At 40.0% G+C, this 25,560-nt stretch overlaps 1 protein-coding gene across 2 annotated transcripts in view; it reads left to right on the forward strand.

Annotated features, from left to right (window-relative positions):
* Positions 1-24,799, forward strand: part of ahcyl2b (adenosylhomocysteinase like 2b) — a 40,510-nt gene extending 15,711 nt beyond the window's left edge. The window contains exons 1-17 of one of the 2 annotated variants that reach the window (XM_035147375.2): positions 8,666-8,854; positions 10,177-10,285; positions 13,777-13,920; positions 14,431-14,531; positions 14,657-14,759; positions 14,910-15,004; positions 15,409-15,515; positions 15,839-15,955; positions 16,094-16,157; positions 16,672-16,760; positions 16,855-16,925; positions 18,087-18,181; positions 18,653-18,751; positions 19,765-19,833; positions 19,965-20,043; positions 20,694-20,814; positions 21,697-24,799. In XM_035147375.2, the coding sequence (XP_035003266.1) occupies positions 8,804-8,854; positions 10,177-10,285; positions 13,777-13,920; positions 14,431-14,531; positions 14,657-14,759; positions 14,910-15,004; positions 15,409-15,515; positions 15,839-15,955; positions 16,094-16,157; positions 16,672-16,760; positions 16,855-16,925; positions 18,087-18,181; positions 18,653-18,751; positions 19,765-19,833; positions 19,965-20,043; positions 20,694-20,814; positions 21,697-21,703 (1,521 nt within the window). In that variant the 5' untranslated portion in view covers positions 8,666-8,803 and the 3' untranslated portion in view covers positions 21,704-24,799. Of the gene's footprint in view, positions 1-8,665; positions 8,855-10,176; positions 10,286-13,776; positions 13,921-14,430; positions 14,532-14,656; positions 14,760-14,909; positions 15,005-15,408; positions 15,516-15,838; positions 15,956-16,093; positions 16,158-16,671; positions 16,761-16,854; positions 16,926-18,086; positions 18,182-18,652; positions 18,752-19,764; positions 19,834-19,964; positions 20,044-20,693; positions 20,815-21,696 lie in introns of those variants that run through there. The other variant, XM_035147374.2, reaches the window with a different exon arrangement.
* The last annotated feature ends 761 nt before the right edge of the window (positions 24,800-25,560 follow it).

Genomic DNA, 25,560 nt, shown 5'->3' on the forward strand with positions numbered 1-25,560 from the left:
AACTCCAAACATTTTCCAGAGGGGCTGCATGTGAGAAGAGAATGCAAATGTCTGAGTCAGTTGTTTGGACTGTTTCCCGGAAGTTTTCCTACGTAGCTAACACACAATGGACGAGAAACTGGAGGAAAACCAATATCTCAGGATGAAAAAGAGGAGCCCATACAATTGGGAGACGTCACCAACAAAGATGTCCACTTGGAAAAACAATGTTTAAGAGCTTTTGGTGATGAGCGCTGACACGAGTGAGGATGTGCTGTTAACAAAAACTTGCTTTCTTTGGCGGAATTTATACGTCATGTCCTGCTCTTCACAGGCGTTACCCCTCGCCTGAATTATGTGGACATGTTCCTGTTGTTGTAAACGCGTCTGACCCAGATAATATCCTGTTGCGTTCCTCATATATGAAAGAGAAACACCGGAAAATGTCTGGAACTTTAGTCGACATTGATCATCTAATACTGATACATCAGTTAATTGACAAAGAGGTATTAGCCCTAAAAAGACAGATTTTTTTAATTAGCATGCTGTCAGTTTGGAATTAGTTTTTTGTACTAGTAGTTGCCTTTAAATTCAGACTTGTGTGATGAAATGGTGAACAAATATAATAATGAAATGAGCACATTCTCTGCAACTGTTGGTCATGTGGTCAAAGGGCTGACACACCAAGAAAAGATATCTCTCAAGACAATGCACAGAAAATACAAACCTTTTGATTCCCTGGCGTTCCCCTGGCTGTAGCACAGGCTGTGTTGCCTGCCACAACCCCCCCCCAGAGGGGAGCAGCATGAGCAGGTATAAACAGTTTCCCTCTGGTCCTGGTGGAGAACACTAACTCCTGTTCTCTCTCCTCGGGTTTCCGTGACTGAGGATGTTGCACCAGGTCTCTGCTGGCCAGGCCTGGTTTGCTTCTTGTGCGTCTCTCAATCTCTTCCCTGGTTCAGGTTAATTTCCAGGCTCCAGATTCACTGGATGATAGACTGTAACCTCTTAACTAGTCTTCCATCAACCAAATAAATATCCACATGTTTCATTCTCTCTAAAGGTGGCCTTAGTTTGTTGTTGGATCAGCAGGTAGGCAGATCCATGACTAAATTCTTGAGTCTTGGTCATGATTCTTATGTTGCTTGACTATCTCCTCAAAATGTATTTGTATTGTGATATAACTCCAGCGACTTCATATGGCTTCATCTTGCAGAAACCTTTCACTGACAGCTGTTAAGTGGTCAGTTTTCTCATGTCATTCAGATGAGGCCCAGTTTCACTGCACATTCACATTTGGTTTTCTCCATGTGGACAATGGCTCTTTGGTTTGGAATGGAGGAGGATTAAATGACCTGGCCTATTATAATTTTTCACAGCTCTTTGAGGTGGAGGTCTAGACTCACTTAGGTTGATTATTTGGTCAGTAATTTGTCTCTATAGGGTTGTAATTTTGTGTTTTTTAATATAATTTAATGTTAAGAGACTGGGCTTCAGTTTCCTCTTTTATTCTTATCTCTGTTGTCCTCAGTTCACCAGACACATTCCTCCCTGGTTCCCAGTGAGCTGCTGAGCAAAGGCTCAAAATTGTATACTGCTGTAGAACATGATGCTGCATGCAAATATCTTTCTGAGTCTAATTTGAGGTATCTTTATGTAATAACATTTGGCACCAGATACGTAGTCGTGTCCTGTGAGACCATAAGAATCACGTCTCCTTAGTTTGTGCTAGTATGGTCTTTTAGCATAGAATGACTAAATGGATCAGAAACATGTAGCGCAGAAGGTTGTGTGGCCTTATTGAGCAGTTCGGGGTGAAGGGGAGCTGAGCGATGCAGTGCCAAGACTGTTTTAGTCCACCTGCATTGCAGCAAATGAAGCCAAAGTAAACTGGCCATTTTGCCTTCATGAACATCATCAAATTTCAATTTTCTTTACAGCACATTACCTCGTGTCAGCAGGGATACCCTCTGAGTGATTCTACAACCCCACTGCTTTCTGTCTCTCCCTGCTCAGCTCAGTAAACACGGCAGTCTGTGAACGAGTAACTGTACGCCCCGAGGCTGTGGGTCCGCGCAGTCGTGTCGGTGAGTGATGCAGCAGGTAGTGGGATGGTACGCAAGTCAGGCCAGTCAACCAAAAAAACACATGAATGATGCCATGCTCTTACATAGCTTGTTTTTATGGTAGCTTTCAAACACGTTTTCATCACATTTTGCTTTTAAATGCAGATATATATACTTCACTCAGATCCAATAACATCTTTCAACCATCTTTTCACAGTGCAACAATAATTGAATTGAATTTTATTTGTATAGCGCCAAATCATAATATACATTATCTCAAGGCACTTTACATAGAAGGTCAATAGGGAGGTTCAGGTGACATGTTTCCAATGTGTGGAGACTAGAGAGGACCTAAGACCCGACTCGAGAGGCCCAGTGTTGTGTTGCTGCAGGGGTCTCTGCTCCATCCCATGACCCCATTGTGTTTGATTAGGATCAAGTTCCTTCCTACACAGGTCTGGAAACACATAAGATTAATCTCTTCTGGTGTGCAATGACTTCAAATAAAGCAGGAAAGGCCCTCGTACAGAGATTCATACCTCATGCAGTCACAGCCTAAGGCCTAATTTTGAGAAACTGAAATTTTTAGAGGAACCCCCACAGAGGAGACCTGTGAGGAGGGGATTTTCAAATGGGACACTTGTAAACCCCCTGCAGACAACACAGCTGTGAAGACAGAGCTGTGTGTATCACACACCAGCCTGTATCTTTATAGTTGCAGCTGAGTACATACACAACAAACATAGCGTCGCATCAAATGACAGCATCTCTACCTGCTTTTACTGTAGAATTAATTTATATTTTCAAAAATGACCATCTCTGATATATGCTTATAAGATAGAAACTCTAAGAAATAATGAAATTATTAGTTCACATTAATAAGTAGTTTATATTTTGCAATTAACTATCTATCTACCAGTGAATTCTTTTATTTATTTGATTTAAATATCAAAATTGTACATTTCCATGTCATATAGTCCCAGACGATGTCTTCAAATTGTGTATATTGTCCGACAACAGCTCAATATCAAAAGATAATCAGTTTAATATCACAAACGTCAAAGAAAATCAGCAAATAGTCACATTTGAGAATCTGGGACCCTCCAAACAAGACGTTATATCAGTCAGCATTAACAGTGAGTGTGCTGTCACTGGTCAGATGTTGTTTGTTTAACTATGTGGGTATTTGGCAGATTTTGCATATTTAAACAACCGTCCCTGGTTAAACATAAGCCAAAGTAAGCGAGTGATGTCAGGCCTACGTAGATTCTGTTATAAATTTGTTTTTGTTAGAGCGATGTTTACTGACTATTCACCCGTGAGTGGCATCACTGAGGATGTCAAACTTCAGCTGTGATGCAGTGGTGTTATTATTATTTTAAACATTGGGAATTTGGATTAGTGTTTGAGAGTCATTCACTGTAGATTTTCTGCCAAACATCAACCTTTTTTATGCAGCCTGTGGATTTTATCTGGAATTACTTGCAAGGAGTTGGAAACATTTAAGCTAAACATTGATTTTTAGGACATGAATAAATCTTTTGCTGTTTGAGTCAGGCCAGAGGCTTATTGAGTTCAGCTGAAATGGAGAGTTAGACCTCACATGTCTATTGTTCTCTGCGGAAACCTACAGAGTTGTTATTTGTTTGGGGGGAAATAAAGAAAAAAAAAATTGTAAGCTGCTTTTGTAGAACATACTGTATAAGAGACTGGTAATTCAGCTTTCACACCTGTTTGGAACATTTTATTGAAGACTTTACAGGTGGATCTGTTGTAATCCGTCACTTAAGATTCAAGTTTCCTACACAAACAAGTGTACCTATAATCAAATCCTCCCTCCTTGCATTGTTTTTGCTACAGCGTCTGTAGTTAATTTTTTGTTCTGCCTGCGTCTTTGTCAGGGTACACTCTGTACAAGCAGCAGACAGGAATTTCTCTCCTGTACTCTTGAGTTTACTTATGTTTGGTAGCAGCACCAAAACATTTCTCTCCTGGCGAATCATTTATAATTGTCTCTTTATTGAATGAGGCTTAAAAGGAAACGACATGGGGAGACTGTGTAGCCTGGTGGGTCTGAAGATGATGGAGACGAGCAGAGAGTCTCAGCACACCAAGGTAATGCTGAGTATTTGTTTGTGGTAATGTCAGTGCATCAAAGTGCTGCATTTAGTTTTAGATATTCAGAATAGATTGTATAAGGCTAATGCATTTTTATTGTGTGTTAATTTTAAATATTTTTTTTACAAAAAATACCCATATTTTTAATAATTTGATTGATCAATGTCACACTAATTATTTTTTGCTACAAATCGAAATGTTCTGGTTTTGACAGCTACAGGTGGTAGAAAGGAACAGATTTTCTTTCTAATTTGGTAGATGAGACAAAATGTTACAAAAATCACCACCTTGGAAAGTCTTGTTCAGTCGTAAGTAAGTGGTTGTTTAAAGATAAAATGTGTAACAATTCTGAAAATGACTACAGCTATGTTATGTATTTTGTTGACTTGTGTACTAACATTATCCTCATTAAAGTTTCTAATAATGTTCAAAACCAGAGAAATCCCCAATTTTATTCAAGGTAACGTTATGTTTCATGTTGGTCACCTTTTAAGTGCGTGATATTTGGTTTACCAGCTGCTTTAATATTTGGGTCAAAAACTCACTGTTAGCCGGTCGGCTGTTTTTTCCTTATTGTTCACTCGTAATTTGATCACGATTGCTGATTGCTATTTGCTGCATATTGTGAATAAATCTTTAATACATCATTTCATACATGAACATGATTTGCATCAGGTAGATTTTCATCAGCATTAGTAGTAACGATGACGGCCCTCCCATGATCCCACAACATCATGAAAAAAGGTTTTTTGATATTGTTTTGATTGAGAGACCCCTAGTGGCCAAAGTTACACATTGTTCATTTAAGTCCATAACCACAGACATCATCATGCCTCAGGGTCTGGCCCTTTGTTGTCTTTAATTTCCCCTTATGGATTCATCTAGTAAAACTTAATCAATTCCTGGGGATGTGAATAGTGCAAGATGCCAGGTCAGCAGGATGAGCTGCCTCTGCAATAAATGTCAATGGTGGGCAAACCACCACGGATCCTTTCTCATCCCATTTTCTGCTGGAGTACATCTGCGCCTGTTTGCTTTCCTTTCACTCTCGTCCAGAGGGGTATCTGTTTTTTCACCGGGCCGGCTCCGGTGTTCTCTCCATCCTGCATCACAGCTCCCATGGAGTTCAGCAAGCTTGTTGATCGTGTTCTGCTCAGGATTCACCCTGTCCTGAAACATAGTGTCCCAGCACGAGAACAGAACAAAACCATCCCCTCCGGAGAGTTGGCATGCTACTAATGTCAGTGGGGAAGATTAACACGTATTCAGATTATTACTGTTAAACCATCACCACCTCACTCCAAAACAAAAATGGAAAAATCATTTTTATACTTGTCCTCCAGCTAACATAAAAATTCCTCAATAGCATCACAATCCTGACTGAAAAGAGCCCATTGATACTATTTAAAAAGTGACAGTTATATTAAACGACTATCACATGATGGTGTGAATTTATTAAACTTCTGTTTTTATTGTATGATCAAACCACTTAGTTCCTCTTCTGGACCAAGTGCAGGTCATGTTTCCTTTTAGAAATGTCATAGTTTGGAACATTTTTACCTAACTCTAAATCCATTAGAAGTCTAGTCTGTGTTTTTGTTGGTGTTTCGTTTTTGGTACTTTGAGTTCTGCTGTTCAAAAGAGCACCATTTGTAATTGTTGCTCCCTAGCCATTATCAGTGTGGTGTACTTGCTTCTGTATGGTGTTTCTGGCGTTAAAACAAGTGTGAAAAAGCTGTCCAAGTCATCCTTGCTAAACAAAACAGTGCTCTTCAGAGTGACCTGGCTTCCCTCTCAGTATCCCACTCACCCTCTGTCCTGTGCTGTTACTTGTGTATTCTGGTCACTACTGTTTTTCTTCTTCTGAATTGAGTTTGACTAACTCATTCTCTTGGTTCCTTGCAATCACATTTATATGTGAAGCACATTCACAAACACACAGATGAGACGATGGAGGCAGACCTGGGTTAGCTCCCATGTGCCCTAGTATTGAATTAACATTCATTATTCACATGTCATTAGTCTCCCAATCAGTCGCCATCCATAATGTAAAGGTGTGTGCACGGCAAGGTCAGAGAGACGGAGACCAAATGGAAGATCGTAAACGTCAAAAAATGAAGGTGGAAAAAAGAGACAGCCATCAGAAAGAGACTGATGGAGAAGAAAAGTTTGACAGAAAAAAGTGATATTCATGTGTCCAGCCCAGTGGATCTTTACCTCCACAAAGGCGGGTATGTTTTAAGCAGGATCAAACAAAAAACAAATGTAGGGATTAACATGAAACTTGGTGGAGGGGTGCAGTATGGGTCAGGGAAGAATGCATAAACTTGTATGGCCGTCTGTCTGTCCCATTCAAGTTCACTCTGACCTTTTATAAATCACATTTTGGTCTTGTAACCACAACATTTCAGGAAAACTTCTTCATATTTTATACAAGCTTTCACATGGGCTGTATTTGGATTTGATTTTGTTTGCCGGAATTCAAGATGAAGTGATGTTTTTGTGAAAGTGATATATCAGCAACACCATGTCAGTATAGTCAACAATTGCATATTTTAGTGTCTGGAAAATAATAATAAGTAATAAATGTAGAGGGAAACTGCACTTGTTGGTGGAAGCATAAAACCAAAGGGTGATGATTCTAGTTAAACTTGAACATGAGAGATAATGTGATGTGGTAAATATCCACAGGTTCTTGGTTGACATAAGGACATTGCTGTCTCCAGCTGCTCTACATTTTCAACAGATTGAATGAGCTCCACATAATGATTTTTCCAGCAGCTGCTGAGTCATGCAGACCTATTCCTAGGTAGCACTCTAATGTACCAGTACAGGAGCAGAGTGTTGCTGTTGGCTTTTGTTACATAATGAATCTCTCTGAGCCTCATGTCATGTCAGTTCTATAAACAATTGGTATTATATGATTAAGTTCCTGCAGATTACAACCCTAGACTGTGTTGTCTTTATGAATGAAGTCAGCATCAGTCACAATCTGATATGATTAAAATAACAAATCCTGGATAACTTAAGGTAAAACAGCAGTAATGAAGTCTCATTGCCGCAAGTTGTAATACAGATTAATGACCAAAAACCTGCTGACAAAGTCTGCATCTCATTTTTGTAAGTAGTTATGTCACCCATGTATGCTGTAATAGGCAATTTTTATAATTCTGGAAAATCTGTTTTTGCTTGGCAAGAATCAGCCATAGAATAAAAATCTAATTTATTGTTGCCATCAGAATTTATATCTAGATACTATAAGAATGTAATGTTTGTTAAGAAAGACCTAAAGGGTGAAAACAGCATGTGTTACCTCTGTCCTCCTCTCACTTGCTCAAACCACTGTGTCACTCTCACTGGCAGTACCCTCTGTTCTAAGGCCTGAGCTAACCTGTGGTAATCTTTTCCCAAAAAACGTCTCGTAAGCCCCCTCGATCCCCTCCCCCTGAGCTCCCAAAAATGACCCTCAATCCTTTACTGCAACTCTGAGCTCCTAAAGCCCGTCATCTAACCTCCATCCGATAAGCCAGAAGAGACCAATGGAGCTATTATAGCCTGTTTATAGAGGTCAGGGTTCATTAGCACCATCAGCCGCTCATAAATGACGAACTATCTCTCTGTATTTTGATCTCTAGCCATTTGCAAGGACTCTTTTATTGGCTGGAAAATTCGGGCCACCTCATAATATTACTTGAATAAAGTCCTAATATTAGGCAACATGCCATTTTCCAGGGGTTGTATCAGAAGATTAGCCTGCATTATAATGAGAAATGTGGAACATCTTGTTAATTTATTCTTTAGCATAGATTTCACAAATCCTCAAGTATGAAGACTTTGATTTAATGATTATGTTGTGACTTTCTTCGCAATTACGACTTATTTCTCATAATTTAATGGCATTGTTCTCATTACATTATGACTTTGTTCTTGTAAATACTTTACTCCCAAAATCTATGAATTTTTTTTTCTTTAACATGGCCCTAATACTCTATCGCACTTTTGCTTCTGGATAGAAAGGCCTTTCAATAACAGTTGATGGTACATTTGGTACAACAGCTCCACTCAGTCCCATCCTACTTTTTTAGCAACACGTCTAGACATCTTCAGGACCTCCATGCTTCCTCTGATAGATTTATATATATATATATTTTTGTATAAAATGTCACTGCTGATTTTTCTTGGAAAGAGATGCATGGTTATAAAACCATCTTCATTCTTATTCACAATCGAGTGATTTTGTTGTTTAATTGTATTTAATAAAGTTAAACCTCCCCAGTCAATCACTTTTTCAATAACCAGTCCTTCCAGCGCTGCACTTAATAACCAGGGTCAACTGGGGTAAAGCTTTGCTTCGGTTTTGATACCAGCAATTCAAGGATCCCAATCTCTCGAACAATCAACAATTAAACAAGAATACAGAGGTAGGAGAGAGAGAGCGGGGGGGGGGATAAAGGAAGGGGAAAACAATTTGTTGCATTGTGTTTGTTGGCGCATGGCCGGACCAGTTGGAGCTGGATTGCAAGAGAAAGCGGAGGCCAAAAAGTGGCTGAGGGAGAAGAGGTGTAGCAGCCTATGAAATGATCAGACCTTGAATGATGCACTAAGCCTTGCATCGCACACACACATATGCACATTTGGCAATGCTGAAGAAGAAAAAGGATGGGGGAGTAGGAGAGCCCTGTGTGAAAAAGGTAAGGAGAGGAGAGAATGGAAGACAGGGCGGATTAATCTGGATTTGCTGCGGGTTGCAGGAAGATGATGCTGTGACAGGAGGCTCTGGAGGCTAAGAACATAACAGTTTTCCCTGTTTCTGTGTAATATGTCTCTTTATGTCTGTTTGGAGAGGTGTTGATGCTTTAGTCCACATTTTCATTATGGGATGTTAGGAGATCACAGAACTGTAAAAAAAAAAAAAAGAAGCAAAATCCAGAAATGAGAAAGTGGTTCATCGTGTTATTGATTTCACGTGTCTCACACAGTGCCTTGCACATTGAGAGAACGAGTGAATGAAGACACCCACACACGCAGCCTCTTGTCGTTTGACGTACAAGCGCACAGAGGGCTGTGTCTTAATGTCAGATTGTTTTGTAACCTCTCTTTGATAAAAACCTGAAAACATGCACTCAAGGACGAGCTTTTTGAGCGAGGAATGACACTTGTTCTGGTGCTTTTTAATCAACCCCATAAAGCTTTTCAACACCTCCGTCATAAGACCCTGGCATTGACAGAATCTCTCGCTTTCCAATTCATATCTTGACAATGATTTGCTGATCCGTGGGCATTATTCAACAACTTTTCTGAGACGGATGAAAGAAAATCAAAACACAAATTAGTGTTTTCTTTCTTCATTACACCCCCACTACCATGTTTTGTTCTTGTTGAGAGGTTTTATTGCAGTAATGTATCAGCCATTCATACTCTAATATTATCAGCACATAAATTATGATGCACCAGACTATCGGCTCTGATGTAACGGCTATAAGATTAACAGTGTGATAGAATCATTATCCGTGCAGTGGGCTGACTACAGTGAACAGCCAATCACCTCCCACTCATTTCACAGGACCAAGATGAACTGTCAAACCTCGTCTGGCCTTGTCGCTGCTTGATAATCGCCTCATTGTCTTTATCTGTTAAAAGTGGGAGTGAAATCAAAGCTGGTCTCCTTTCTTAGAGACTGGGGTGTAATTATATATCTTTTCTGTTTACTATCTGCTTCTTTGTTATTATTCATTATCTCTAAAACAGTTTTTCAAAAATATCTCTTCAAATGCATCATGACCCGACTCGAAAAAAAGATTAAAGATGAAGTCAAAGTTTGATTTTAATGGTCATGGAATTTTAAAGTGTCATCATAACCTTGTTAATATATAACCACACTGTGTGCTATTATACAGGATATGGGCATGTGAGTGTACAAAGCCTGGCACCTTCTTTTGGTTTGAAATTTCACGATGTCAAGGTCAAGTTGTTAAAATCCAAACTAGTATTGATCTCCTGCTCTCTCCCTCAGATCCAGTTTGCCGACCAGAAACAGGAGTTCAACAAGCGCCCGTCCAAGATCGGCCGGCGCTCCCTGTCCCGGTCCATCTCCCAGTCCTCCACAGACAGCTACAGCTCAGGTAAATGCACACATTTACACACACACTCTCTCCCTGTTGCTCAATCCCTGTAGCTACTTATCAGACATGCCGGTGGATATGGCATGTTTCCATTACACTTTTTTGATTTTTTTTTTTTACAACATCAAAGGTACAGACTGAAGATGGAGAATGAAAGACTGTGAGCTGATGTATTGGGTGAAATTGAATGGCATGAGTGACACAAATCCTCGGTCTTAATTATGACTTTAGAAGGTTAAAGATACATACATATGTGCACCACAGATTTATAAACTTTTCCATCAATCCATAAAAAAAAGATGAAGGCTCCAGGCAACCAGTGGAGTCTCTATTCACTAGAGGAAAGTGAATAAGCCTGCTGCATTCTCCAAAATGTCAAACTCGACCAGAGAAAATATTTGCTTTAGTTTTGAGAAAAAGTTAAACGGCACCAAGAGCAGTCTGAAATAATTCTCCTCTCCACTTCTGCACTTCCTTACTCTCCTCTTAACCCTTCTCCCGTCCCTTCTATTCATCACCTCTCTAAGAGCAGCAGAGTTTTTAGAAAATGTTTATTTTCCGCATAAGCTGCTTCGTATTTGGAGGCTCTCTGACTTCCTGCCGTGCATCAGGGTCACTCAGAGTGCACGGGGCTTCCAATGGCACCATTAGCATAATGAATTAATCTGTGTTTGATACTGTTTGGACGGCATCTCTACTCATGGCACAGTATGATGGACAGACAGATGGATGGCAGATGGACAAATGGACTCTGAGTCAGTATTAGTGGAGGGCCATAATCTGTCCCTCGGGTTAAGGGTTCTAAAAAAAGTATTCTGAGTACTCTTACTGAGACAAGATGAAATATTTTGGTCCTGTGACTTGCCACCGGCACATTCGCTGGCTGCTGCATGTTTTTGGAGGCATGCGACACCAATCAGGGTCAGCTGAAAAAACAACCTTGTGTTTCTTTTACTTCAGGAATAAAACAAGAAAAGAAAAAAATATTGCTTCATTATTTAATGAAGACACACGGCCCTTTTGTCATTCATTAATTCAAGCTTTATTTTAACTGTGGAATACATTGTTGTAGAGATCCTATTTATAATATAGCTGAGTTCAGAAAATAAACATTTCAGGACATCAAGAAAACACAAATAAGAAACAGTAAAATTAGCAAAATAGCATAAGCAAGAACACATGTAAAAGCCTTAGGAAAAGAATACAGTACTTAAAATTAATCCATAACAAAAGAATTGATTAAATTAAGCTGCAGGTAAAATAAGGTGAGATTAAAAAAACTTACATTACCTTTAGGATTATAATGAGTGGAGCTTTAGATTGTTCTGCATGTTATTCCATGATGAGAAAAACTGGATTTACGGTCTTGAGTGAAATCAGTTGGCGCCTGCAGTGTCATTTGAGCATATTCAATAAGAGCACACATTAAAAGACAGTGGTGAGGTGATGTAAGGGGGTAGAAGACCAATCGCCAGTAACAAATCTTCAAGCAGAATGTGAAACCACGTCCAACAGTTTCAGGGTTGAAGCTGAAGCTTGTATGTATAAAATGTTACGATAATCTAAAATCTACTTACATATTTTCCTTAGAAAACGGGCCTAAATTATGATGTAACCTCTCCCCTGGACTAAATCTCCTCTCTCTGGTCATGAGAGCTTTTTTTTCCTACATGTTACAAGGGTGATGAGAGCACTTATTCTGCATTATGTCACTCAGTGATTTGACAAGCTCAGTTTCAACTCCACTGTGGAATTCTTATGTTTAAACTATTAACAGCAGCCATTATAATTTGAGTCAAGAGTCATCAATGCTGCCAATATTAAACGATTTCCAGACATTTGTTTAACCCACTGTCTCGTCCCCCTTCTTCTGAACTCTGTTTCATGCTCTTTCTTTTTTTCTTCCTCTCATCCCTCTCTGCTGATTGCCTGTCTTCTCCCATAAATCCTTCACCCGAGTGCTCCTTATTTCTCTGATGGTTCCCACAGCACAGAGAACACACCAGCAGCACTTTTCCCAAGACCATTAATTTCACATTTGTTTAACGCGAAGCTGTAAAGATTTGTAGAGTGATATGATCAAAGTAGTTGCCATATTGTTAAAAGGGAGAATCCTAAGAAGCTTTTAAGTATCAAACTGAGACCAAATATTACATTAAATTCATTGTCTTGGGTTATTTATAATCCCCTTTATCTTCTATAGGTATATAAAACCTTTCTGTATTTGGAAAAAGACATAATAAATCCTCCCGGTTGTGATTTTCTTTTCCTTTACCTTCACACTGTCTTTGGCTGTGTCACAGTATCCCTTGGAAGTTACAGTACATCCCCCCCCTTAACACCCACAACTCGCATTATCCCCCTCTCCTGCTAGCAGCATGGATGCAAGATTTTAAAAGAAGATTTTTTTAGGAATGATACATTTATTACCAGATTTTTTTTTTCAATGTGTTTTAGTGACACCTAGTGGTGAAGTTGCATGTTGCAGCTGAATACTCCTCACCTCACCCTCCCATTCCAAACATGAGCCAGTGGAAGCCTTCAGTTGTCATAAAAACTCAAAAGGTGTTTAGTTTGTCCAGTCTGGGCTGCTGTAAAAATCATTGCGTCCTCCGTAGAGATGACCCACTCCTGATGTAAATATAAAAGGCTCATTCTAGGATAAAGACCCCTTCACCTAAATCTTGCACACTTAACCTTTAAGTACAGCATCGGTAAAGGCCCATGTTTTATGTGGTTCTGGTCCACGTTCATATCGTGTACCTGCTCTGCAAAAGCAGAACCAGCGCACAGTGTTAGTATCAATGTGCTCCTGTATGCTGATGACACTCCTGTTTCTATCTCAACAGGTGCACTGACACTCCTCTTGGAATCACATTTGTTCTTTCTATTGAAAAGAGGCTGCAGTTGCTCTGTTGGAGGAAATTGTTCCCACAGTTTCATAATCAGTTAAACTCGCTGCTGTGAAGAATCTGTGGGTTGGAAAAAGCACAAGCTTTACTCACAATAAAGAAACCAAAGGCACATTGTTTGTTCTGAATGTGAAACCTAGAAGCTCTGGGTAAAAGAATCGTGTGAGGAAAAAATAAAATCCTGTTTAAAGTGTTTATAAAAATGTAAGAGCTGAAATGATTTGTGGAATTTTGGATTAGTATATTGACAGAAAATTAAACTGCACAAGATTAATAATTGATAATTGAGTAATCAGTTTATATTTGCTGGTTGTCATCTCTCAAATTAGGCTTTATTTTCTTGCACATAGCAACAACATTTTTGCTGTTTGGGCGAGTAGTCGGAAAAAACATTTTTAACCTTCGGCAGTAAAAGTTTTTACTGCCGAAGGTGTTTTTCACTTTTTCTGAGATTTATTGATAAAATGATTAATGGATGATGAAATTATCTTTTGTTGTAGCTTTTGAAAAACAAACTTTATATTGCACCAGGATGTGCCTGACATACTGACGATTACATTTTGCGTGTCTGTCTTTCAGCGGCATCATACACAGACAGCTCCGATGATGAGACGTCTCCTCGGGACAAACAGCAGAAGAACTCCAAGGGCAATGGGGACTTCTGCATCAAAAACATCAAACAGGCCGACTTCGGACGCAGAGAGATCGAGATCGCTGAGCAAGGTAAAGGAAAAATCTTGTCACAGCTTATTGTACAAACAGAAAACATGAGGGTAAGCAGTGTAAATTAAGTGAGGATCAGATAAAGCATTGTCAAAAATAGTGTTGAAAACAAAGTGATGTTCAAGTCACGTTTCATATGTCATGTTTGTGTGTTTACATTTTACTTAATCACATTTTCCTCTTGTTGATGCAGCAGATATAAACATTAGTTTAGACATAACAAATACAGTATCACAAGCTTGGGGTCAAATTGTATTCTGCGTGTGTGTGTGTATCTGCTCTCTACACTGCTGGGTGACCATATGTCCCCTGCCACCACAGGTGTAAAAACCCAACACATTATTACACATGATTCCCTAATTACTTCACAGATCATGAAGGAGCGTCAGATTCACAGATTCAGACACACACACAAACACACACAAATAAACAAACACACACACACACTAAATGATGGGAATTCCCTCCATCCACATCCAGCTGATTGCTTTATCTACTTTTTTCTTTTAGAGATGCCAGCACTCATGGCTCTGAGGAAGCGAGCCCAGGGGGAGAAACCCCTCGCCGGTGCCAAGGTGGTGGGCTGCACCCATATCACTGCCCAGACTGCTGTGAGTAGGAATGAAAAACACAGACACACACACACACTCATTCACAGCCTAAACAGTGTGAATACAGTGTCTTTTCAGCAGCTACAACAGAAAGTTAAACATGGCGCTCTCCTCTCTTCCTTCAGGTGCTGATGGAGACTCTGTCAGCTCTGGGCGCTCAGTGCAGATGGGCAGCCTGCAACATCTACTCCACCCAGAACGAAGTAGCAGCTGCCCTGGCAGAGGGAGGTGAGACTCTTGGGAGTTGCTGTGTGTGACACCTGCCCTTTTCATCTCCCCTGTCTTTCACTCTCTAAAATATTCACGCCTCCTCCTCCTGTCTGATTTATCAGTCCCACTCTATCTTTTATGTTTAAAACGCTTCCTGTCTCTTTCTAGGTTTCAGTGTATTTGCATGGAAGGGTGAGTCAGAGGATGACTTCTGGTGGTGCATCGATCGCTGTGTCAACGTGGAAGGCTGGCAACCCAACATGGTAGCATATCTACATTCTAACTGAAGCCTGCTAAAGCATGCAAAAATCATCTTACCTTTCATTTACTTTCCACAGTGGCACATCACCTGCTATTTTTACCAAAAAACTAGATTTCACATAGTGGCTGTTACCTGCCTTTGAGTCTAGAAATACAGGAAGGAGCCTTAGGAGATTAATGTTTAAAAATGTATTTTGTGAACCATAAAATTTGTTTGACATTCAAGACTGCACTGAAATAAGTTATTTCAATAATTTTATGGAATACATTTGAAGAAAGAAACACCAGAAAGAATTAAATAGTGTCTTATTTAACCAAGGAGCTTATCCACAAGCTTATCTCTTAATTTTTCTCCCTCTCTTCCCCTCTTCCCCTCTTCCCCTCTTCATCTCTGCTTCTGTGTCAGATCCTGGATGATGGCGGAGACCTGACTCACTGGATTTATAAAAAATACCCAAACATGTTCAAGAAGATCAAGGGCATCGTAGAGGAGAGCGTCACCGGTGTGCACAGGTACAAACCCACACTCCTGTCCTTGTTTGTCTCCTATTCATCGCAAAAGTCTGACTCAACGCTGTGCTTTGCCAATAAAACCACTTCTCATTATTTTAAATGAGATAGTGCAAGCACATTTTTACACACTCATGCACACTCGCACAGTTTCTGATATGGTAACAGCACCATCTAGTGGTGAACATCCTCTCCATCAACACACAGTATGATTACACAACTACAGCATGGCTTTGTTCATAAATTAAACTGTAAACTAAAATAAATAACTAATATTGAAGTTCAAATATTCAATGTTTTCTCAAAATATTACTGTTTATGTGTAGGTTGTATCAGCTGTCCAAGGCAGGGAAGCTGTGTGTCCCAGCCATGAACGTCAACGACTCTGTGACCAAGCAGAAGTTCGACAACCTCTACTGCTGCAGAGAGTCCATCTTAGACGGGTGGGGAAAAAAAAAAAAATCAGTTTGATGTATATTATATTTTCATTTTGCAGGGTAATTAAATCCACCTCCTTTCTGCTCCACACAGTCTGAATAAATGTCAGGCTGCCAGTGAAATATTTGTGTTTCTCTCCTCAGCCTGAAGAGAACCACTGATGTCATGTTCGGGGGAAAACAGGTGGTGGTGTGTGGATACGGAGAGGTGAGGCTGACTAATACAGGCTTATACATAATACTGAAATACTAACATGTCACATTAAAACTATTTAAAATGCACAGATTTAGATGTCGGTTAGAAGACAAGTAAGATACTAGTTTGCCTTCTTCATAAAGTAAGTGGACGGTACAAGGTGCCGTCCTTCCAAACCAACCAGGCTGGCAGATTGTTTGTCCCCACCAGCATTGCACTGCTGAATAAACTTGGAAAAGAAAACACTTTAACATCAGTGGGGAATGATACAGCACATTGCTATTATATAATGCACTGTAGAGTTCTTCAGGTTATGTGTATTGATCTTTGGTGTTTTGTGTATTGGATTATGTCGAGTTTCTTCCTTGTGGTGGATGTTGTTGTGTGTCATTGTTGTCTTGTAGTTGTCTGTCTGTCTGACTTATGACAAACGATGAATTTCCAAATGGACCCAATTAACAATTACCGGTGTTGATTATTGATCTATCATTATTAATTATTACATCTCATCCTTTTCTTCCTTTAGGTTGGCAAAGGCTGCTGTGCTGCCCTCAAAGCGATGGGCTCCATCGTCTACGTCACAGAGATCGACCCCATCTGTGCCTTGCAGGCCTGGTGAGACTCTGCTTTCTTGAGTTTCCTATGAGTCACTGTCGGCGTTGACACCACATTAGTCTAATGCTCTTTATTGTGTTTCTCCTCACTAAAGCATGGACGGATTCAGGATGGTGAAGCTGAACGAAGTAATCAGACAAGTGGACATCGTGATCACCTGCACAGGTTTGGTTCTGGTCTCTCTTTGTCTCTGTCTCAAAATATATAAGAAACTCTGCAGTGTGATCTTGAGATCATCGACTAATCACCTCCTAACAGCTGCGTGGGCATTTTTTACCCACAGAGAATAACAGATTTCATTATATGCACCTAAAACATTGAGGATTTCACTATTCTGTCACTGTTGGTTTAGTAGGATTGGACAGTTTCAGCTGCTGTCATCCGTCTGCAGCGGTCACTACATACGTTCTCAGCTCAGCAGCTTCTTGTCTTTAACACTTATTTGGGGCAGAGAGTTATTTGAGTCTCTGCTGACAGGCCTTAAGCTTTGGACTGAAAATGCAGTAGAACCGGAAAGATATTAATAAGAGAATAATGAGGTATTTCTGCAAGAATCTGCCAATAAAGTTACAAAGTGCTGTGAAATAAATAAAACCGGCAAGCATTCGCTCTAATAAGGTCACATACTGGTGACGCCATTACTGTCGACTCATTAGAGTGCTTGTACCCAACTTCAGAAAGCTAATTGGAGCCCTAGTGAGCTAATTGTGTGTTATTGTTAAAAATAATCTTTAATAGCAACACAAAGTGATAATAAGCACTAGAATGTTGAAATCCCACAGTTATCCTTCAAATATATGATAAAAATATCTTGTTGAATGTGGAGTAAAACTGTCAGTGACGTTATCTTTACATTTTTCTTCACCTTACAGTCAGATATGCATCATTAGCATGTTTCAAGTTTACATATGTGTGACTTAAGATACATATTCAAACAGAAAAGGAGTTATTAGCAATTCATTTCTTAGCATCCCTGTAGTTTTGATAGAAATGACAGGGTTAGTAATTTTAGAAACATGCACAGATACTTAAAAAGGCACTACGTAGGCAGGTGAAAGACTCAGACTAGATCACACTGTCAGACTTAATTAACGATGTCTAAGCACTATGATAAGAAATAATTAAAATACTGGAAAGAATAGACAGATGGAGAGTTTTCAATCCCAGTGGGAAACTAGAGTGTCACAGCAGCCACTTCACATAAATCACTGAAAATAATGAGGAAAAAAATAAAACAGTCACAGTTCTCCTACTCTGTCCGTCGGCTGTCATTAAGAGACATGGCTTTAACCTTTCCTGCTTTTACCTTCTCCCTCTCTCCATCAGGCAATAAGAACGTGGTGGTGAGAGAGTACCTGGACCGCATGAAGAACGGCTGCATTGTCTGCAACATGGGACACTCCAACACTGAGATCGATGTGGTCAGTTACCAGCCAACACAAACTTAATAATGCTTATTTTTCTTTCAATACCTCTGACAAGGAGGTTATGTTGTTTGTTTGTCTGTTAATTAGTTGGCAGGATGACGCAAAAACTACTGAACTGATTTTTATGAAATTTTGTGGAGGGATGGGGCCTGAAAAAGAATTAATTAAAACGTATCCAGAGAAATGGGTGGAGCCAGGTTTTTTTCAACATGGCGATAGGGTGTTGGCTTTGGCGGTAGGTATGCACACTCCGAAGGACCCTCTTGTTTATATTTGTGTTTACTTAAGAGGTTCAGACAGGAGAGGAAGCCGTGACTCAGTTCTCTGCTACTTGCGCCCTGGAAAAGACCAAACGTGTTCTCAGCTTTTGGCTAATAGTAAAATATTGGTGATCGTTGGTCCGGAAATGAGAAAACAAATGGATTAAGGCAAATGATTGTCGATGGTGTTGTGCTCACCCTGTAGACGAGCCTGCGGACTCCGGAGCTGACCTGGGAGAGGGTGCGCTCTCAGGTGGACCATGTCATCTGGCCCGATGGCAAGAGGATAGTGCTGCTGGCTGAGGTACACACACACACACACACACACACACACACACACACACACACACACACACACACACACACACACACACACACACACACACACACACACACACACACACACACACACACACACACACACACACACACACACACACACACACACACACACACACACACACACACACACACACACACACACACACACACACACACAGGACTTTGAAAGCGCAAGTCATTGCAACTAAACTCAAATTCCATGTTGAGTCATGCTCTGTCACATTTATTAAAAAGTTCACTGAATTTTGTTGAAAATCATCAACAAAAACGGGTAAGGAAATTGTATTATTTTGAAGACATGCGCACACACCCCTGTGTAGACACTTGTTGGAAAAGGTTGAATCTATGTGTGTGTATTACATACTGTGACAGAATGACAGGGACAAGCAGACACACAGATTTCATTGCTAAACCTGAGAAAAAGATGAGCCACAAACACAAGTCTGAGCAGAGAATCTCAGCTGTGGAGGCTCTTTGTGTACAGTATGCAAGGGTCAACACAACATGAGAGACTAAAGAAAATTTATTTTTTCCACAATTAAATACACACATTTAAATGCAACTGCAGTCCTACAATGTGCCTCTTATAACTGCAGTGAGTTTTACTCGTACATACTGTTAACACCACCTCACCTTCTGCAGCACTTGATTTCCACCAAAGTCTCTCTGTGCAATGCAGCATCTCAGACAGCTGCAGTTTATTATTGTGGAGAAAAAAAAAAAGAATCTTTACTGTCGTGTCTGCTGGTGTAAAATGATGCACCACAGCAACGTACAGAGATAGAGGAAAAGTAAACTGGTCAAAGTCAGATGTAAGAGAGGTTAAGTGATTTTTTGACTTTCTAAACTTTGAAAAGAGAAGATTCTCACATAGAAATTCTCCTGCTAAATCATTTTATTTGCAGTAGAGTAGTGTTCTTCCCTCATTTACTCTAACTTTAATCTAACTTTAAATTACTTTTCCTTCCTCTTCAGGGTCGACTGCTGAACCTCAGCTGTTCCACTGTGCCCACTTTTGTGCTTTCCATCACTGCCACGACACAGGTAGATTTATTTTTGTCCTATTTACACTCTTGCACATGACTTTTGCCTTGCACTCGCTTTGTTTTTATCGAAGAATCAGAAAAAAACATTAAGATGTTGTGTGCGTTACACTTGTTTGTGTTACTGTGCAGGCTCTGGCTCTGATAGAGTTGTACAATGCCCCAGAGGGACGCTACAAGCAGGATGTTTATCTGCTGCCCAAGAAGATGGGTAAGATTTACTGGCTTTGATGTGTCAAAGAAAGACTACTTATAATACTGTAAAACAAAAGAACAGTAGTATGTAGAAGTCTTAATCTCTGTTAGATAACATAAACACTGTAAGCGATCAGGCCAGGGAGATGAATAACCATGTCGGCTTCTAAAATTGCCACCAAGCGAGGAGCTGATTGCAGAGGGTTTGTTTTTGCCCCAGCAGAGAGCCTGCAGGCTTATTGCATTCATCTCTATAGACGACTCACTCGGTCTCATCTGTTCAGCTCAGAGTCGTCTCCCTGGTTAGCAAAATCCTTCACAGTACAATGAGTCCTGCATACGTAAAGCCCACAGCATGTGTGCAATGCTGGCCGCCACATTTGCCATCACACATGTATTGTACAGACAAACATGCAGGCAAATGTAGGTCACCCTGTCGGTGACATCACACACACACTGACAGAAAGATGATGGAGAGAATGTGCGGTGGAATGCAAAGAGACGATGAGATGAAGAAAGGAGGGTGAGGAGATGGAAGACAGAAAAGAGATGGAGAGATGATGAATCTCAGAGTTTCTTCCCTCTGTCATTCGAATGATTAATCTGCCACACACGCCTGCTGAATGTTAACATGTTCCTCCTCTATCTCTCTCTCTCGCCCTCCAGATGAGTATGTGGCCAGCCTACATCTGCCTACGTTCGACGCACATCTCACAGAGCTGTCAGACGAGCAGGCCAAGTATCTGGGCTTGAACAAGAACGGACCCTTTAAGCCAAACTACTATAGGTATGAAAACCACCTCGGCACACTCAGCCTGGACAGCTTTTAAATAGATTATCACAGTTGTTCTGAGTGTGTATAACATTATCTGTGGTTAAGCAACATTTTACCAAATCTGAATCCACTGTTGAATCTGCTTATTCAATTTAAATCCTGTTTCTTATCAAATCCAGTTCTGTTTAGAATCCCATCTATTAAATAATTTGTTTCTCAATAAAAACATGTATTATTATAGTTTACATTATTAATGTAAACTACTTTGTAGCTACATCCAAACATGAGATTCAATATATCTGACGTAATATGATCATTTTAACAATATTAACACAAGCTCAGACTCCTGTATTTGACATGATGCAGTCAGTGAGATCGTCACCACTCTGTTGATCTAATTAAACTCCAAATACACTGTCCCAGAGTGTCTTTGACTTTATGTTGAGTTACTTATGGGGTTTAACATCCATTAAGCGTCAATGAGCCAAATCTCTTACTGACTGCTTCATTAAGATGTGGACTTGATCAGAGCCTCAAATGCACCTCCAGTGGGTTTTTTATTTATTTGTATCAAATAACTCATTAAAACCAAACTTAGAAGAAAATTCTATTCTTGAATAAACATCATTGTGATGAGAACTACTTAAAATGATAAGATTACTTAACATGTATGCTGAAAATGTCCCATCTGCAAACATGGAAGAGGCAGGGTTTATGACCTATACTATAACCAACCATCAGGGGGCGATCCAGATGTTTTGGCTTCACCTTGGACAGCTGTCATGTCGCCTATCTTTATATAGTGTGTATAGCTATATCAGTGATCTGTTAACGGTTGTCTCATGGAACCGTAATGATCCCAATCTGACTGAAACCTCTCTCTGTGTCTTTAAGGTATTAAACCAGTGTGGGAGTCGGACTGTGGAAATACCAATTCTCCATGAATCGTACAGACTTGCAGAGGAGGAGGAGGACGGAGAGGAGGACAGAATAGTCAACACACTTGCTTTATATTCGTGGGGAGGAAGGGGGGGGAGCTCCGACCGAGCCTGAAGAAGAAGGGGGTTGGCGGAGAGGAGTGGATTTCCACGTGCTTATGGCGGCCGTTTTATTTATTCACGCTTGACGACAATAATAATAACATTAACTCTTAACTCTGCGGAGCTGCTCCTGCCATTCGCCACTAGCTAGCTCCCCCGGCGTCGTTTTCTTCTGGGAGATGTTTTACTTCCCTTCCGCTCGGCGTCACACCGCCACTATCTCGTTCTCTTTAGACGCTCATTTGTGTGTCGAGTTGTACGTAAACCCCTTCATCCTCCCCTCCCCATTGCCAGATCTTTTATTGTTTAACTATTAAAGATGAAATTATTGATGCTAAAAAAGATATATACTATATAAAAAAAAACTTGATTAAAAAAAATCTGTGTGAATGAAGGTGACCTTTTGAAGATTTAGTGACGGACACTTTTTCCTGTCCTTTTTTTTTTTCTCGTCTTTCTTTTCTACTTGTAATTATGTTTTTGTTTTTTCTTTTGTGTAATATTTGCGAGGGCGGGGTTTAGGTGGGATCTCGGGGTCCAATCATATCATGTCTTTTATTTCATCATTTCATTGAGATTCACTGTCGTATCTGTTTTTAAACACTTTTTATTATGCGGTTTTGTTCTTTCCGAGCAGCCTGTAGTAATTGTTTATTGCTTCTTTTTTTTTTTTTTGTATGACCAGTGAAACCATCTCATTAGCTGCTTCTCTCTCGGCCTCCAGCTGCTCACACTCCACCAGTGTTGAAGTCATGAGAAAGTATTTCAAGCTTAGTGAGCGCTGAACCTTTTTTCAGTTTCTTTTCCTTTACAAAGAGACGATACTGTAATCGAAGCATGACAGGTTGTCAGATCATTACAAGGGTTATACTGTATATTTAGATATTTATATGGAAAACTTACGATTTTTCTATCTTTCTCTCTCCTGCGCCATCTAATATCATAACTTTTGGTAAAGAAATCAACATGCGTCATAAAGATAAAGCAATTAAATGTTCTGATGATAAATGTGATAAATGTACTTAAAACCTGGATTTTTAAAACTGTGACAAAACACAAACCAAATGTGGAGCAAGCTGTTGCCAGTCCGGTACTAACGCAGATTTCCTCAATCAGGTCGTCTTTAATGTATGGTGCTGTGTAGATGTACTGCACTGACCATACGCAACACTACTCTTTGGTACTCGCAGATACAGTGAATCGGTTCATCTTTAAAAATCTGAATTCCACCAGGATTTATTTCCATCCAAGAAACACAACAAGCTTCTCTGCAAATTCATGTGCATTTGCCTGTAAAGGGATTTTTCAAAATGTATATTTTTTTTTTTTTAAGATCTCAAAAATATATTTGAGTTTCTTCTTCTTCCTCACACCTGCAAGGCTTAGATCCTTCTTCTATAATGAGCTGCACAGTCGTCATCCTCCGACGGCTCTTTCCCTGTTGACCTGATAAAGGAAATTAGAAAATCCTGACGGTCATTTCACCTGACAGCCGAGTGAAGCCTGCTGCCACCGGCTCTTAACTGCACCTGAACCGTTCTGTGCCGGCCTGCTGGGAGACGCCCGCCGGCTCTGCTCCTGCAGAAAGGCTTCAAATTGTTTAAGCACACCAGTTTGTCGGCTGTAATGTTATGGTGTGTGGAAGTAAATTTGATTTTGTCTTGAACAGGTGAAAATGGCACAAAAAGCTTTACCAGTAAAATAAAAACTTTGACTGGAATGAAGTACAAATATTTCAACACAATTTATGCAATCTTTTTTCTTTTGTGACATGAGTAATATCATTTTACAGGAATAGTTTGACATTTAAGGAAATCTACTCATTTGCTTTCTTGTCGAGAAGCTCGATACCACACGTGTCTGTATTCTGAATTTGCAGCACTAGCTAGTTAGCTTGTTTAGCATAAGGACTGGAAATAGAGGGCAGCAGCTAGCAAATGGTGACAACAAATGTCCACCAGCACCTCTATAGCTAATAAGTTTACTAATTTTAATAATAGATTGTTTGCTCAAATTGTACAGAAACAGAAAATGTCCGAATGACCGTTAGCTGTTTTTACAGAAGGCTGAACAAGCTGTGACATAACTGTGGGATAACTGATATTTTTACACTTTGCATTAGTAAAACATTCAGAATTTATTAGATGTAGTGATCTGAACAGATTCTGGTGTCAAGCAGTATCAGTTTCCCCCTCGCTTCCACTTTTATGCTTAACTCCTAAAATATCAAACTATTCCTTTAAATTCAAAGCTGTGTAGACAGACCTGCTCCTCAGATAAACCTGCTGCACACCCACATGACGATTCCTGATGCTGTGTCACAGCCCATGTGACCTCAACACTACTCTGCCGATGTTTGTGCACTTCTGTCACCTTGTGCTGTTGAGACTCCCCCCTCTTATCAAAGCGTGACCTGTCGTCCGTGTAGTTCTTAAGTCTTATTTTTCCGCTTTTTGCATTGAGTGTGTTAAAGAGTAAATGTACCTCTTGAAAGCTGAGGTGTGTATGTGAGTGTGTATAAATGTCTGTGTGTGTGTACACGTCCTCTCTTGTAGGCCTTGGTTGCTTCGTTAACAGCTGCCTCAGGATCCTAGCCTGTGTGTCAGGGGGAGAAACCATTTATTTTATAAAGTTTTTATTTGTTTTTGTCAGTTGTAAGCTGACCAAAACGTGGGCGGGCGGGGGACGACACCAGCATCATATGTGTATATATACCTATTATATACATGTATGACAACCTTTAAAAGTATAGGAAGGAAAAAGAAGAATCGACTCCTGTATTTATTGTTGTAAATCCTCATGCAGTGCAAACTGGCAAAAATCCCAAACATGTTTTAAGTTGTCTAATAAAGAAAAAAAGAACCCTATGTTTAAATATTGCAAGTGATAATGGTAGATGATGAGCAATAATTACAAAATTCTGTAATCTTAATGAATAAAGATGTAAAAAATTGTAACCAGTGTGTGTTTTGTCTTGATTTCCACAAATATTTTCAACAGTTAATCACCTGCTTCGTCCTCATAAATGTTTAGTGTGTGTTCCAGTGTGTTGTAATAGTGGACTGATGTGTGTGTGTTCCAGGGGGTGGGGCATGTGTGCAGCTGCTGATGTCTGTCAGAGCCACAGTCACAGGAACGTCTCTGACATGCACAGATCAGCTGTGAGATGTTGTTTACTCCTCACACACAAATTGCATCAAAGGATTCAACAAAGTTTAAAGAACAAGATGTGAACATTTTATCATAAGCTCCATGTTTCTGTTTCTGCTTCTGCCCTGTAAAAGCTAAAAATGTCTAATTTACACCTCCATCAACACAATATACATTTTAAATCAATATTCAATCAGTTTTATTGGCTTTATATCTATGTCAGACTTGAGTCATCTGTGAATAATTATTCATCATGAGCTCCCCTGCTGTCCTGCCATGTGGTCACACTCAACCAGGAGCTCCTGCCCACATTCAACTGTACAATCCAATCATGTCATCTTAAGTGGTTTGCACTGTGTGTGTGTGTGTGTGTGTGTGTGTTGCAGCCAACCCCCACCTCCTTGTATCAAAAATTCACTGGCTCCAGAGAAGGGAGTGTGACAGGAGGTGAAGCAGGTGCATCTAATGGTCGATCCGCTCCTGTTCACCAGATCTGGGCCACAAGTAAGTAGCAAAACATCCTGTCAATCAAAGGTGGCCCAAATTAGTTTGGCGCTATATGAGCCAT

Source organism: Hippoglossus stenolepis, chromosome 22 (genome assembly GCF_022539355.2).
Source record: "Hippoglossus stenolepis isolate QCI-W04-F060 chromosome 22, HSTE1.2, whole genome shotgun sequence".
Classification (NCBI taxonomy): domain Eukaryota; kingdom Metazoa; phylum Chordata; class Actinopteri; order Pleuronectiformes; family Pleuronectidae; genus Hippoglossus; species Hippoglossus stenolepis.